At 45.0% G+C, this 17,192-nt stretch overlaps 1 protein-coding gene and 1 pseudogene across 1 annotated transcript; both read left to right on the top strand.

The window, feature by feature from the left end:
- Window positions 1-8,376: 8,376 nt before the first annotated feature.
- Window positions 8,377-9,878, top strand: LOC125534512 (dof zinc finger protein DOF1.7). Its single transcript, XM_048697719.2, has 2 exons — window positions 8,377-8,746; window positions 8,839-9,878. The coding sequence occupies exons 1-2, from the start codon at window positions 8,633-8,635 to the stop codon at window positions 9,379-9,381; spliced, it is 657 nt and encodes a 218-aa protein (XP_048553676.2). The 5' UTR covers window positions 8,377-8,632; the 3' UTR covers window positions 9,382-9,878.
- Window positions 9,879-10,845: 967 nt separating this feature from the next.
- Window positions 10,846-11,413, top strand: LOC147987658 (uncharacterized; annotated as a pseudogene).
- Window positions 11,414-17,192: the final 5,779 nt, after the last annotated feature.

The following is a 17,192-nucleotide window of genomic DNA, read 5'->3' as shown; positions in this document are numbered from 1 at the left end:
AATGAGCTATTGCAAATTATGTAGTACCCTAATTGTTCATTACTAAATTTTAACTGCTCACATTATGATTTTCCAATACATCTATATTTTCCAGTGGGGTCTCTTACATTGCAGGGTGATATGGAAGAAGGAAAATAAGCCAGCAGCGCTGGGCTAAAATATTCAAGGAGGTAATGGATTGGCCTCTGCAGAAAGCATCGTAAAGGTAACTTCAGTGTGCACTTTAGGTCTTCATTACATTTCTCAAATGGTTGCTTATAAGTTTTAGCTATCCTATTGAATAAATCTCAATCTCGCATGGTTGGGATAAACTTTCTTGTAATGCATTTATTTATATATGTGAGAGCGCTAAATTTCTTGTAGTATCGGATAAAGAAAGTTTGAATAGTATTTTCTTCACATGTCATCTTATTTTCATTTTGGAACATACTAACTAATCTATCCAGCCTATTTGTTCAAAATAGACAAAGGTCAATACTTTGGGTAACAATTTACTGAGCAAGCCATTCCAATAATCCTATTTGCTTCAGGCATAGCTAGAGTGTATTACAACTGAAGAGTTTCTTGTGCTGATACTTGGAAATCTGCACTCACCTAAATAAATCCCGCACCTGCTGATTGTCAAAACAAAGATACTCGGATGCTAGACAATATTGTTACTTAGTCTAGAAATCATGTTACTGAGATTGTCCACCACACGTAACCATTCTTTGACCGTGATTGTTACTGCGTCTATCAGGTTCTGAAAAATAATATTTTGTGAGAAATCTTGCTACCTAAACGAGACTTGGGGGTTCCTGGAAATATATTACATGCTGAAGCCTAGAAGTAATAAATTAAAGTGAAGATGTACTTGTAAACATAACACATTCTTGATATATTTGATTTTAAATTGTAAGGGTATTATCATTTCTAGGGCCAGTTACTCATTTGCTATGCATTTCTTGGCTTCGTGCTCTCTTGGTGCTTTTCTTGATTACGAAATGGGTAAAACAGAGTGTTGGAACTTGCTGCTTTATAGCGTATTTTTTCACATGATTTTGGATGTTTTGTTTCCGTCCTGTACCTTAGTTTGGTATTTATTTTGCAGGCACCTTATCTTGATCCCCTACAAGAAGGAAGCTCAACATGCGTGGTTCTCATTAGAGGCAACCAGATCATTGTTGAAAGTATTGATGATTTCCATTGTGTATTCTCAAGGAATGGTCAGGTTTAGTACTGTAACTATTTTCTTGTTAAATATATTTGGATGGTGCTCAAAATGCAGAGGTGAAAAGCAAGAAACGTAAAACCATCTCTGAAGAAAGGTTCACCATGCCTCCCAGAATGTCACCCCGCTTAGTTGAACTGAAGTTTAATGGTATTAGTTTTCATGGAAAATTGATCAAGTCAGATCATCTAACCTTTGTAAACTAGGCAACTGAATCATTTCATTATTCCTTGTCGATGTAACAAAGAACTATAATTTGGGTAGCCAAGTTCAGCTTCAGGTCATGAAAACATTCTTATAACTTCAAAACACCAAGGGAAACACCATTGTCTTTTAGTTTAATAATCACTAACACATACGGAAGAAATGTTAATTTGTAGGTTGGCGATACTGATCTTCTTGGAAAGGCCAGAAACATGCGATGTATACATTGTTTGATCAATGTTTCTGGTCCATCACAGGCATTAGAATTCCCACTTATTACAAGGAAAATAATCTTATATGTTTTTTTAAGGAAAGAATCTTAAGTGCCTTCCATTTATTTCTTGGCTATCCTCTTGTCAAGAGTAAATTTCTTTGTATCCAAGCAGAGGTCTAATGCTTAAGATAGTCTGTACTAATAAAGTGGAATTAGTGATTGTACGTTGTTTTCACAGCACGCAATTGTTTGCATGCTTTCATCTCTACAGTTGGCGGTGGCGGCTATTGGCCCTCTATCCAAAACTAAGTTTTGCTAATGTGATGTGCATTGGTTGTGTAATTTGCTGAAGAATTGTGTCCGCTCACTCTTGGTGCAGCATAATCAGGTCAGGGTGCTAGAACTTTCACTATAGGGCTTCTGTCTTGTTCTCAACAACAAGCTCGGTATACTCATGTGACATTCAAAGCTCACCTATCGAGTAATCATTTTCCACAAAATGGCATGCGTTTCGGTGCTTACATAGTATTGATCTAGGGTACGGGAATGTAGGCATGGTGGCTCTGTAGATTGAGAGGAGAGCATTACTTTGCCTGGATCTAGAAGACAGCAGGAATTGGGAGATGGGGAGGAGGGCGATACGATAGGGCCCCTGTGGGTGGATGGACGAGTTGGTCTCGATCTGGAGAAAGGCGAGGACGGCAGCACAACAACGTTGGTGATTGATGTTGCCGATGGTTTGCGTGCTTGCTGCTGTGTGTTTGTGCTCAATGTGTTTGCAAAGGCACGTATATTGTACTGGCACATCTAAAAATAGTATTTTCTGTGGTTTAGTAAATTGGCCACACACTCAATTTTTCTTCTAACATAACAATTCTTGACCACCTCAATATTCTTACTGATAAAATAAAAATTGTTCGCTGAAACAATGTTTGTTACTAACAGAAATCATTTTCTAAAACAAAAAACTTGCCTACGTTTACTAAAAAAATATTGGTTCACTTGCTGATAATTGTTAGGACATTACGACTGCAATATAATCTAGAAAGGTAATCGATAGGAAGGGCAGCCATGCTGGCAGCAACAATGAATTAGTAGGGTGGGTGGGATGGCAGGGCACTCGTTGAAGATGGCGACGGTACATGGCGGTCGCCCTCTGTGTGATGGTGTGCACTCCTTAACAATGTGAATCAGCCTGGGATGCTCTTGTCATGGAAATCGATGACGCAAAAGCGCAACTATGCTTGGCTATGCTTGGCTAGGGTAGAAGACCGAGCCGGATGATGAGGGTGTCATCGCACCTCCTCACCACACCACACAACTATTCCCAAGGTCATCCAATCCGCAGGCAAACATGTCAGTTATGTAGACTAATGGGGAGCTGCGAGCCCTTCTGCACCTCCTGTTCGGATCCGGCTGCCTAGGATGCCAGACCGAGACTGGTGGGTGTGCTGGCTCGGTGCCAAGGCGACGACCTAGGATGTTGGTAGGAGAGAAGGAGGCGGTCCACACCGTGGCAGGGAGAGGAGGGGGCGGGGCCCGCCATGGATGGGAGGGGAGGCGGTGCGGGGGGAGGAAGGATGTGCTTCGGCATCACGTGGAGGGGAGGTGCCAGGGAGAGATGGCGGCGATGATGCATGGTGGGGAGATGAGATGCGGCAACAACCGGTGGGTGGCTAGCTCTGCGGGAAGGTAGGAGATGGCTTGCGGTGAGTGAGTGATAGGAGTGTCTGCTTTATTTTCTTTCTCCAAGAAAAAGAGAAAGGAGTAGCTGCTATGCGTTGACATAAATGTCACATAGCTTAACAAGCTATTTTTAGAGAAAATACCATCCAAGAGATTTATAGGTAGCCTAGAATTTATAGCTCATTAAAATTGGGATATGACTCAGATTGTGCTATGCAGATGAAGTTAAAAGACAACAATACTCACATTGTATGGAAATCTCTTAAACTCATAAAATAGATCTAAGTTTGTACTGTAACAGATAATTAGTTGGATTATTGCTCTCTATATACACAAATTTCTATTAGATTTCTTATCAAGTTGCATCCCAAGTGAAGTGTATTTCAATTACTTTTTGATTATTACGGGCTAACCACCAAATATGTATTCATGGCCCGTAGCAACGCACGGGCATTCTACTAGTCAATTGTAACGTCTGAATTCATTAGGGTTAGAGCATCTTTAATCGGACTAGCTAATTTGATCATTTGTCCACAGACACGGCTGTCTGGATGTGTCCGCTTAAAATTTTCATTTGTCCGTACACGACAACACGTAGTCGTGTTCTTCAAATTGTTCGGCCATATTCATGGGGATAACGGAAAGAGATAGAAAAAAAGAAAGAAAGATTGAAAGTGCTCTGAGATGGCCCGCGTCTAACGTGATGGGTTTCTAGACACACCGGGACACCCCACTTACTACCCACATATGAGTTGATTTAGGAGCTCCAATATCCCCATGGATCAAGGCGATCAAGGAGGAGGATGAGGTTGGCCCCTTAAGGGTGATAATGTCGAGTCGGACGATGCAGTCCACGACGACGAGGATGATGACATTGACTGGAACGATCTTCAGGCTTCAGCGCTCTAGTCATGAGTAGTTGTTTGTATTCTATGTTTAAGTTTGCATGTTTAAAAGTTTAAATGTTTGAATGGTTGGACCAAAGTATGCAATGGTCAAGTTATTTTGGATGCCTGATCAAGTTCTTTTGGGTGCCCTATTTTACATTATTTGCTAAGCCAGAATTTTTTTGAGTGCATTAGAATCAACATTTTGGTGCCCTAAAACTTATATTTATTTCTTTGTGACTCCCTAAAACTGATTTTGAGTGCCCTATTTTTATTTTATACATGTCCTGTTAGTAATGCTATTACGTCTTCTCAGTGGCCTGTAGAGGAATGCTTAAGCGCCCATCTTAATTCGTTTTGTTTGGACTGTAACTAATTTAACCTTAACTTCTCTTATTTTTTGAAGAAGAATTTGACCTCAGTTGCAAGCGAGTTGGTGGCCTGAACATTCTCTCCTGGCGGATGCGCGTGCAATGCAGGAACTGGTAAATGATTCCTACGTACGCCTGCACTAATCATTACTCGATCATTGCAGCATTATTTATTTTGTGCACGCACGCACGCACGGATCGGAATGGAATGGATAAAGCCGAGAATTTTGGAAGACTGCACGCCTCTGGATTCAGCGGTTGACGTCCGTGCGGCGCCGAAAGTGCACGACATTTCTCTATCCAGCCTCCCTTGCACTCCTGCTACTGCTCCAAGCTGCCCACGCACTCAACTCACGTTTACACCGGACTGCATCCCAGCACAACATGCTCGCCGCTTAATCCATACATCTAGATATATGGATGTATCTAAATGTATTTTAATTTTAAATACATATATTTTTGCAACGAGTAATTTGGAACGTCCGCCGGATCGACTCACACACACATAGGAATGTGTGCGTGTTTCGTGTGCGAGACGCACTCACATTCGTAGACGGCGCGGTCCATTGTTTCTCACTATCTCACTAGTGCGTGGAATTGTGCAGGGCGTGTAAATGTGTAATTGTGCTGTCTTAGGGCATCTAAAGATGACCCGCAAACACCGGTATATATCCCATCAAACACATTTGTTTACTATTGCAATATGATGGGAATCTGTATCAGTCCGTGATGCTATCCGGACATCTAAATTTCAATACTTTAGAGACAATTGTGGAAAGTTTTGTCTGAGTCCGAACATGCACTTAACAATCACTTGCATGTCCCTCTCTCCTCTCCTTCCAACCGCACATGCATGGTAACCGCACATTTAATCAGAGATATCCGATCACATGCATGCCTACTAACTCCTCCTAGCCGGATACTTTGTAATTAGTGTTGGATGGCTCCCTCCTGTATTATGTCCGCGAACCACATCTGGACATAAACACGGACATATACCAGATGAATTTGCGGGTCGACGTTGCAGATGCCCTTAGTAATCTCTAGCTGAATTTCTATAAGTGTTTAACTTCTTAAAAGATGTTATTTCAATTAAGCAAAAACCTAAATCAGCCGGATCCTGGAAGTCCGGTCGGAGAAGGCTCCACACACTCTTCGACGGCGATAAATATACCAATGGAACGGGAATAGGGTGGGAAGACCCTTTTTTTTTCATACCTACACCAGGCCAACGTTGTCGACTTGCTGCCCCAAACCAAACATGAAGGTTCCCTGAAGCAAACATCAAAAACAAGAATTTGTGTCGCAGCGTGACAGGTCTGGATCTGATGTCAAGCGCGGCGCAGCCTAGGACCTTGCACTGATGCCCTCTTCTCGGGTGACCTAGCCAGTAGCCAGGCCAGACCGCCGTTGAAGATCATTGCCATGGATCCCTCCGACTGTCATAGGCTTCACCAACGCCACTCGAGCACCACCTGATGAAGACCGGCAGTCAAGCCATCATCTCCTTTGTCGTTCATAGTAATACCTCCAAGCAAGCCACCCTTGATCGGAGTCGTCCTCCTCGTCGCTGCCGTGCGGCCACCACGTGGGCTTTGTCTGGGGAAATGCCCAAGCGGCTGCAAGAGGGGTGGGTGACGGTTGCAGCTAGGGTTGTCAATCAGTGCCTTTGCCCTTTCTCTTTTGCGAAGCATTATATAGCAACTAAACCCTCATTCGGCTTAACTCCTCAATAAATTGAAGAGAACTATCCATCATCGCTCAAATTTGAATAGTCGGAAGTTAAAACCAACTCTCAGCAAAAGATTAGTTTTCTCCTGCCGCTCTCTCTCACTCGGCCGCCTCCCAACATGTACCCCCCCTCCCGACACCCTGTAGCTCGGCGGATCTCCTGCCCACCTTTATTTAACTCACCAGCCGCTGGCGCCAGGAGCTTAGAGACAACAATGGCCACCGCGGAGCCTCGTCTCGTCAGAAACAGAACCATCGGACGAGCACGATGGCGTAGAGCCTGCAGTCAAGCTAGACGGCGCCGGAATTGCAGCAACGCAAGTGACCTTTCGAACACCGAAGTTCGGCCACGGTGGGCTTACTCGGCTATGGGCGAGCATGACTTCAAAGGAGAATTGAGCTTGCCGATGTCTGCAGACAATCCCCTCATCTCCATCGTAAAACAAAAGGTTTCACGCGGAAATTGTCCAAATTAACATATTTGATTTTTCGTCTATTATATGGCACATCTAGATGTACCTAGTTATTGCACATTAAGTGATTCAATCAAACCAAAAAAGATTATTTTTAAGAAAATACACGTACGAGTCTCCTCATAAAGTCTATGATATATTATTTATGGGTGTGGCTATGTCTCAATCGATTGATACTTAAACTAGTCTCAGTCAAGTGACATATATGTAAAAAGTAAAAAAGAAAAAACTAAAAAAAGTTGTAAGAATCTCCATGCAAGATCAAAGGAATATAATATTGATTGAGACTTAGCAAAACCGATGGTTTTGATGTGCAGTACTTAGGACATATCTCGATGTACTTTAGCAGATGGCAACTTTTAGTTTTCTTTGTGTTTTGTTTTATTTTTCGGATGGCAATTTTAGTTGTAAAAACGTCAAGACGACATTATTTTTAGTTGTAAAAACGTCAATTTTAGTTCTCTAGATTTCGTTGTGCAGTACTCAGGACATATCATTTGGATTGTTTTAGTGCAGGTAACCAGATCCGAAACCTGAAGGGTAAACACCAACTTGACTCTTGACAACGCTGAGCAGAGGAGCCACTATAGCGATCATTGACGAGAGACACAGAATCGCGCCGTCGGCAGCGAGGAGCGGCCGTGTCGTTCGGTCCGAGATTCACCGTCGCGCCCTCTGCGCATAAGCATCGACCAGCCACGAGAAAACGCAGAAACAAAACCCACGTCGGTGACAGCGCCGTCGCCTTCGCGTGTCAGCGTGTGGCCCCGCCGCGTAGAAAAAGCGGCACCGACCATGTCCCCCGTTGTCCTCTCTCTCAGTCTCTCGCCTACCTCGCCAACCTCCGGCGGGCCCTGGGTCGCGTCACCCTGACGCGACGAGCAGAGCACAGGAGACGACGACCCGCGACCGCCAGCTCGCGTCCGCCCCCATTAACGCCGACCCGACCTCGACCCGCCCCCATCGCTCCTCGTTCATGCCCGCCGCGCACGCAAAGCACAGTGAATGCATGCGTCGGTATCACCGCGTGTCCGGCAGGCACCGCCGCTCGTGCCGCCTGCGCAGTGGCCCGGTGGCGGCGACGGCAGATGTTGCTGCGACGACGCCCACTCGCTGATCACGTATAGACGTACAGAACAGTTGGGTCGCGTTCGTCGATCACAGTATTCGGCACAGTGCCGCGGGAGCACGTCTACATGCACATCTGGACCGGACTGGTTAACCGCCAGCGGGAACTTGCAAGATTCCATCCATCCACCACGACCGAGAACTCTCGAGTCTCCTCTCCACACCCGGCCAGCCGTTCGGTTTCCTCGGCGAACTGAACGCTCCTACTCCTATACTTTGCTAATAAGGCATGGCCGTGCGCGTCGGGTCCCCGTCGCCGGTCGTGCCAGACATGGAACGCGACGGCGACGCGGGTGGGAGTGGGGGTGCACCATGGCACCGTGCACGGTGGAGGAAGCTACCTTCGAGCGCAAGAAGAGCATCTAGTTCTGCCGCCGTACGTCCATGCCGCGTCACCCTCGACCTCGGGCCCCGCCGCCGGCTTCTATATATAGCGGCCCCAACTGGACGAACGGCCTCGCATAGGCTACTACTAGTAGGCCACGACCACCACCCAACCGCTCCCGTCGATCGACCCGTCAGCTCCATCATCATCTGATTGCCGCCGCCGCTTGCCGCCCATCGGTCCAGCTCACACTGACCGCTACGTCTCACTCTCTCCTTCCTCTCCCTACTTAGTCAGCTACGAGTAGCTCGATCGGTTAGAGCTAGCGTGTGATCACGCGCGCGCCAGCAGCTCCTTTTAAGCGACGGCCGGGGCATGCGCTGCTCTGCTCGCACCGCAAAGGATGGCTCCAGCTTCCGCCTCCCTCCTCCCCGCCGCCAGCTCCAACTCCGGCACCAAGCGCCCCTTCGCCCCGGAAGATTCCGACGCTACTGAGCTTCCACGGGCACTCCCGCAGGTCAGTCACTGCTCTGCTCACTGCGTACTTACATGACTACATGTACGGCAACTCCACCTACTGATGCGCGCGCGTGGTGAACTGGTGATCAGGTCCAGGAGAGCGCGCCGGGCAAGAAGAACGGCAACGGCCAGAGCCAGCAGCAGCAGCCGAAGCTGGAGTGCCCGCGGTGCAGCTCCACCGACACCAAGTTCTGCTACTACAACAACTACAGCACCACGCAGCCGCGCCACTACTGCCGCACCTGCCGCCGCTACTGGACGCACGGCGGCACGCTCCGCAACGTGCCCGTCGGCGGGGCATGTCGCCGCGGCGGCAAGCGCCGCAGGGCCTCCGCCGAGCCTCTGACGCCCTCGTCCGGCTCGCTGCCGCCGCCTCACCCGGAACTTCAGGACACGCGTTCCCTCCTGGTCTTCCCGTTCCTCGCCGACGGCGCCTTCTTCCTGCCGCAGTTCGACCTCGGGCTCGGCGGCTTCCCCCGGACGACGCCGGCGGCCACGGACCACCTCTACGACGGGCTCGCGCCGTGGGGTGGCAGTGACGACTACGAGACGCTCGCCCCCGCCGGCGCGACGGGAGCGTGGGACGACTTCGGCGGCCTGGAGCTCACCTGGCCCCCGGCGGCCGGCAACTGATGATCGGCGTCGTCGTGTCAGTCGGCGCGTTCGAGGCTCCTGTTTTATCATCGCAGCCTCGATCGAGGCTAATTTGCACGGGAGATTGTACGTCTCCTGTGTCAAACCAGACATCTTTGACCACACTAGTGATCTGATTACGTAGCTCGATCCATTTCAGGTTATATTTGCATGTATGGATGTGCCTAGCAAGCGCATGAGTATCCAGGCTAGCTATTAAGTACTTTCCTCATGGTTTTCGTGCTCTAGCTAGATAAACCTCAGTATAATGGAATAGTAATGCATGCAACTTGAGTCTAGCAATGTTAGTAATTAGTGAAAGCAATGGCGTTTTCTTCTTCGGAAAGGTGACATAGCACCCGGATGCCCCGACCCAGCAAAACAACTGCCAAACAGTTGTGAGCTGAAAGCATAGGAGGAGAAAGAGAGAACAATTTCGGATGAAAAAAAATCGAGTTCAATATTAGTTAGAGACAATCCTAGTCGGTCTCCATGCATCTCGCTCGTTGGTATTATCTCCGTAATACATATCTAATCTAGACAAGTCTAAAACAAGTAATTCAGGATGGAAAAAGTACAATATGCTTCTTCCATTCCAATAAGGTATGCATCAATTTTCATGAAAGTCAAACGTTTACATGTTTGACCATGTTTATACATTAAACTAATCATTATTTTTCTGCGTGGATACACTAAAACATCAATCATCTGCAATATCTAACAGATAAAAATTGAAAATAATATTCATGATGGATCAAATGATACAAATTTGCTACTTTAGATATTGATGTTTTCTTCTAAAAACTTCACCAAACATGTACAAGTTTGACTTCTAAAAAAACTAATACATCTTATATTGTGAAATGGAGTATATCCTTCTTTATTCAAAGGAAGCCAATTTCATAATCATTAATCATTTTAAAAAAGAAAACAAAACATAGTAACACCATGCGGCAATCCATTTTCCCTAGAATCGCCAAAAGGGGCACAGAATGTTAAACATGACATTTCTTATTTTATTTTCTACAACACCATGTGAACACCTTCATAGTGTGTGATCCTATTTGTATGTTAACAAAGGAAAATAAATTGACCAAAACGAATTTGAGAGAACAAAACACTTGAAAACCATGAAGTCTCTGACAACTACCTTGGAGGCCAAGGCTCTATTCTATCCATACAATTATCATTTATGTCCAAAGTCCTATTTCAGAACTAACATTCGTGTTCTCTGCATGGTTGTTTGAGGGTGTATATTGATCTACAAAAATAAAAATATTCGTGTTCCCTTACTTGGAGTATTTTTATATCAATGCATTATGACCATCTAGAGAATCTTCATAATAAAAATCTTTAGTGTTTCCATACATATTTGCACACTGATAATGGCCATCCAATTTATAAAGTCTGGCTATAAAATAGACCCCTTCTCATCCTTCTCCTCACACCAACCAAATATAATCGATGGCTCGTCGGGGGAAGGCTAAGATCCAGTGTATCGCAGACGTCGCGAAGCGCAAGGCGACAATGAGGAAGCGCTTCCACATGCTTGCGAAGAAGGCTCAAGAGCTTGCAATCCTTTGTGGCATCCAAGGTTGCCTCTTGTGGTACCTTCCAGGCCATGCCCAGACAGACGTGCTCTGGCCATCGCTAAATGAAGCAAAAATAAATCCAAGAATAAGCAGCAAAACACTGGCTCAATCCAAGAGATGTTCAACAAGGCGAAGTGCAAGTTTTTAGAAGTCCAACGGCAGAACATCGACTTGAAGATCAAGGTCATGCTCAGTGATTTCTTTGTCGGTGAATATCGGGGCTTCAATGACATGCCTGATCACATGTCCCTCGTCCTCAAATGGAGGGTGGAGAAGCACCTCATGGACATCAATGCAAGCCTTGAGAAGCTCCGTTCAGGGTCAGCACATGCATTGTCTCCAGCGCAACAAGGCGTGACATTGGCTATGCTGCCACCTACTATTGCGCATGTCAAATTCGCTACAGCATTGCGAAAGACCGAGGTAATATCAATGGTTAATCCTATAACTATCTTGTGACCACCTCCTCTAATGGCGCAAACTCCTGTTTTGCAGGAAGACGTCTTTTCCCATGGTGCAAGTTCTCGATCATGTCCAGATGGTTGGTCCAGTTGCCATGGATCCGTTGCCCCCCTTAGATGGTGGATCTGTCGCCTTATGATGATGTTGATGCTCCCATGACCCTGGATCGAAATCTCCGGCCTGGTACTCTGCCCTAACGCCTACAATAGCCACAACCTGCCTACTGGTTGGAACTATGTGTTCATCAAGGTAGGATAGTTTTCTCGTCATCGTTAAACTACCCTTCTACCTACTGTATTGTCTACATGTAGAGATGTGGCAATCGATAGATCTACCATTTTATTTTATTTTTCTTGATTAAAAATATTGTTGTTCTCGGAGCCTTAGGCCCATTTTTAGAGTATCCATAGGTTCCAAGAGCTGACACTGGATTTTGAAATTTTCTTAGTGGATGTGTTTCCTTCCTTAAATGTTGTCCATTGTACTTGACAGTGGATTTTATAGTGTAATCTTTTCATGTCACTATTTAATGGAGAACTGGTGCTAAGAAATTCGCTGGCACCAATCTTGGTTAATTATCTCCTTTTGGTCTTGTTTATTGCCTTTTTCTGTGAGTTATATGACTAGCTCGTTTATTCCTTTTTTCATCGTGGAATTACAAGACAGCCATGGAAACTAGTTGTATACCAATATGCACATATGATGGTACATGTACGGTGGCCAACTACAATTAAATGTTTTTGCACATGGTTCAAAGTTTGCATATATACAAAATCCTAATGCATGCAAACTTAAGTCGATCAGCTGATTAGTTGAATTGAGAATTCTGATAAGAAGGGGAAATTGACTATCATAAAAAGTAGTCATGGATAGGGATGCGTGGAAGTTAGCTATCACGTGCCACAACCATGATTAGGTGTCAAGATCTTATGGATTTTAACTCTAGCTAGCATGCCTGAACTTTTTTGGGACTGAATGGCTTTGACAGCAAAACACTAAGACGAGCTTTGAAAAAACACTCCGACACGGCCAGAGCTGTAACCAGGAATTCAGAGCCCCGGAGAGATACAAATGGGCCTTGATTTTTTCTCATATAACTAAAGCATATTTTAATGTATCTATAGTCTGTACTAACCTGAATGCACTGTATGGGGAAAGGAGGGGCCTGTCAATCAGCCGATGCCTTCAACTTCAAGAGTCGGGACAGCCTCAATACCGACTTCAAGCAGACAATCAAATGATAAACTTGTTTTGACGGGACTAAAGTTCCAACAATTAGTAACCCTTCAAGCTCATGATGCCAAAGAGACACTTGGAGGCGAGTGGCGGAGCTAGACAGAATCAACTAGAGGGGCGAAAGGTAAAATATGAATGTTTCTGGGTAAAAAAGTTCTCATCTTAACCTTCACTATTTACTAGCAAGATGCCCGTGCATTACACATGAAACATGAAGATGCTTTTTTTTATAAAACACCTGTTGTGGTTGACTCATACAGGAGTAATCTCATGTGTAAAAACTAATGATATCTCGAGAGAAAGAGATAAGGTGAGGACGTGTAGGGAGTGGTGGTGATTGATGGTCGGACTAAGTGGAGGAATGAGGATGGACAACACCAGCAGCGGCCACCATGTTAGATTATTTCAGAGGCTTTCTTTTTTAATTGCTCGACAATGAGGTTGTGAGAGATAATGATGAACGAGAAAAGACCTTATCTGCAAAGTGAAGAGAGGTGCGGCTATCTTTTTGTAAAATTGCCATAGTTTGCTTTCTATCTATCATATATAGATCGGGCGGTCTATATTGCAAGATGATAAGCACACCATCATCACCAACTTATTTCTTTTAATAAGAATAGAGTTTTTCTTTGCTCCGCCGTTGTTGGAGACACTTGTTCATTTTTCGTCAGCTCACGAAAACCGACCTATTTTAACAAAAACGAAAACCGACCTAATAGCACAACAACCACTGTGAAAACAACAGATTCCTCTGTCGGCATTCTTGGGGCCATCGTTAACATCAAAACGAAAGATTCCTCTATTGGCATTCTTGGTTCCTAATTAGCACCACTGTCAAAAGAGCAAAAGCAAAATTTGGTGCGCTTTGGGTTTTCAATATCAACTTGCAAATGAGATAAATATTACAAGAAAATTAATTGTATTTTTAAAAAATTTAAGATTTTTTTAATTCCAGCCTAATCAGCCAAGAGAAAAGGAAAACCCAATCCTTGAAAGAAAAAGAAAAAAGAAGCTTGCTCGTACATCCAAGGCCCCAATTACCAAATGGGCCGCCAAGTCGAGTATAAAACTGATCGAGCTTGTATTCATTCAATATTGAAAACTTGAAAAGGAAAAACATTGTTTATAAGCTAGGTTATAAATAGTGATCTCCACACACACCAAAAAGCGCACATGTATGAGGGACATATAACCACACTGGCATACCCCCTCCGTCCTTCAAAGAGTGTACTTTCAACTTTGTTGGAGGATCAAACTTTCTCAAAGTTTGACTGAATTTCTGCAAAAATGTATCAATATTTATGAAATCAAATAGGTATATGATGAAAATATATTTTATAATGAATCTAATGCTACTAATTTGATGGCCTAAATGTTAATGTATTATTATAGAAATGCGGTCAAATATAAAAAAAATTGACTTTCTAACAAAGTTGGAAGTACACTCTTTAAAGAACGGAGGGAGTACAATTTTTGCACAGCATGCATGCAATGATTCATGTACTTCAATCCTGTTCACACACTCTAAATATAAGCACACATAACACAACACAGCAAGCAGTAACCTTGGTCGCTATCATCCTAATCAGAGAGATGCATATTTTTAGAGACCTCGGGATCCTCCTGGAAAGCTCATTTGGATCCGTGGCATATCATGCCAATTAAGTAACAATTCGTATTAGCATGACAAATACATCGTGCTCACGCAGTAGGTTAACCACTTGATGAGATCCATGCATGACCAGCAATTGTCCTTGGAGAGGTTAAATTAGTTGATGAGATCCATCACCAGCAATTGTCCTTTTCTTGATGTGTGTTGAGTGTTGACCTGCATATGGCCGCAACTAGCCCTCATCCTTTGCACGTACATACGTACGTACATATTAATATATTTCCTTTCGTCCCATAAATGTACTAAGTATATTAATGGTAAGTTGTAACAAGAAATTGTTGAGTAAATAAGCAATTTTCCAATTAAATTAATCCATGAGTAAATCACTAGCACGGCATTGACACAAATAAACACAAACTAATATTCAGTCAAGCTAGCACATACTACACTAATTGCATATAACGCTAGCATGGCTAAAACAGAAAACAGTAGGAACGGGATAAACGAGTTATACCCTCCAGTAGGCCATGCAGAGGCCGTGACTTTGGTGGCGGCAGCGGCGTCCTCGGCGGCCTTCTTGTCGGCTTCAGCTTACTCGGCGGCGGCACGTTCGGCATCGGTGGACATGGTGATGATGAAGGCGACGCGGACGTAGAGGAAGTAGACGATCGGAAGCGAGCAATCGCGTAATCGCTGCCCAAAAACCTATTCGCCCCTCACCCCGTACAGGAACCAGAAGGGCGTGGTTTCGGAGACCTGCTCTCCCGTCGACCGTGTACGCGGCGGACGGGATGGAGTCACCGGCGGCAGCAGCAGCAAGGGAACGACGGTGGGCGTGCACGTGGAGCACATGTGATATGTTCGTGTCGGCTAGGGTTAGGAGACACCGCACACTTATATAGACGCAGCCGCGTGGAGAGACGTGGGCTCGACCCACGTCCGAGTCCGTGACAGCCCACGACCCGACGTCTCAGATCGTGGCCCAGCTGTCAGAGAACTCTCCGTTAGTGACTGGCAAAAATAAGCGCGTAGGTGTGAGCTCGGCTCGGCTCAATCTCGCAACCCGCGGCGCGTCGTGACGAGGCGTGGCGTGGTGAGGCGGGCGGCGGAGGAGGAGTGCGCGAAGGCCTCTTCTCTTCTCATGTTCCAATAGCATGTAGAAGATAAACCCTTATAAACCACTCCAACTCTCCTTTCACTAGCGGGGTGGGACTAAACTTCCCACTACACCTAGTGCCATATAACCCACATGGGCCCTTAGAGATTTTTCAGAAATTGCTATATGGGCCTAGAGCCCATCTCAAATTTCAGCAATCCCCCACCAGATCTTGAGGGCCCATTGTGTCCTCTGTTCCAATTGCTGTTTCGATATACTAGTGTGTTAGTGAAGACCTGTTAAGGTTGAACTTCACCTAGAGCAAGTAGCTACACACCTTCACAACTGTACAATGGACTATGCCTTGAATTATCGGTTTGGTGTAAAGAAGTTTCACTACATGTCTTACTAGCACTAGGCTGCCGAAGGCTGACCCCTCGGGTGGAGCATATAAGTCACACTCCTGGCCTATTCATGAGCTTACTAGAGATCACCCCAATCTCATAGACTGTGACCAGCAGTCGGGCTCACATAGGTGTGTTCCTCCAAAGATCGCTCTATAGGATAGCATCTTGCTTACATAAGCTTTGAAACACATTAAGACAATAGTCATCCTACCATACAATATCGAGAGTATTGCATCTCTAAAGGAGTGGGTTAGTATAGTTACTCTCCTCAGTTCACCACTGGCTTGTTTTCCCAGGTCCTAATTCACGGGATCTCCAATCACATAGGTTGGGTTACTACCAAGGCAACTCATGTGGGTCTCATACCCATCTACCTCAATGCATTATCTATCACAACACGTGATAGCCCTTTCGTTAAGGGATCTGCCAGATTCTTAGCCGTATGGACATAGTCCAACGCTATCACTCTGGAGTTTCTTAATTTTCTGACAGCTTATCTCATTCTATGTGTTTGGTGGACTTCATGTTGTCCTTTGAACTCTTCACCTTGGTGATGACAGTCTGATTGTCACAGTTCATAAGGATAGCCGGAACCGGTTTATCAACCAATGGCAAGTCCATCAAAAGATCTCGAAGCCATCTCGCTTCAACACCAGATGTGTCTAACGCCGTTAATTCTGCTTCCATTAATTGTCGATCTCGTTAAGATTGTTTGCTTGCAAGACTTCCAGGAAACAGCGCCACCTCCAAGAGTAAACATATACCCAGTTGTGGCCTTCATCTCATCAGCATTAGAGATCCAATTCGCATCACTATACCCTTCAAGTAATGACGGGTATCCGGTATAGTGAAGTCCATAGTTCATAGTACCTTTCAGATAGCGCATAACTCTCTCAACAACATGCCAATGTACATCACCCGATTTGGAAACAAACTGGCTCAGATTGCTCATAGCAAACGCGATGTCAGGCCTCGTTGCGCTTGCTAGGTACATCAGTGAACCAATGATTTGAGAGTATCTCAATTGATCTTTAGCCATGCCTTTGGACTTTCGAATCAACACGCTAGGCTCATATGGTGTTTGAGATGGCGTGCAGTCCGAATATCCAAAATGACTCAACACCTTCTCAAGATAGTGGGATTGCAGAAGTGTATTTCCACCCTCATTATGTCTCAGTAGCTTGATGTTCAATATAACATCAGCCACACCAAGGTCTTTCATCTCAAAGTTCTGAGATAGAAACGATTTGACCTCCTCAATGACTTTGAGGTTTGTTCCGAATATCAGTATGTCATCAACATACAAGCACAGTATAACTCCTTCGCCCCCACCATGGTGATAGTATACACATTTGTCAGCCTCATTAACAACGAAGCCAACAGATGTCAGGGTTGTATTAAACTTA

Source organism: Triticum urartu, chromosome 2A, assembly GCF_056163025.1.
Source record: "Triticum urartu cultivar PI428250 chromosome 2A, HENAU_Tu73, whole genome shotgun sequence".
NCBI classification, from domain to species: Eukaryota; Viridiplantae; Streptophyta; class Magnoliopsida; order Poales; family Poaceae; genus Triticum; species Triticum urartu.
Note: the sequence above shows the minus strand (reverse complement) of the source record. Positions and strands in the feature narration are given on the sequence as shown.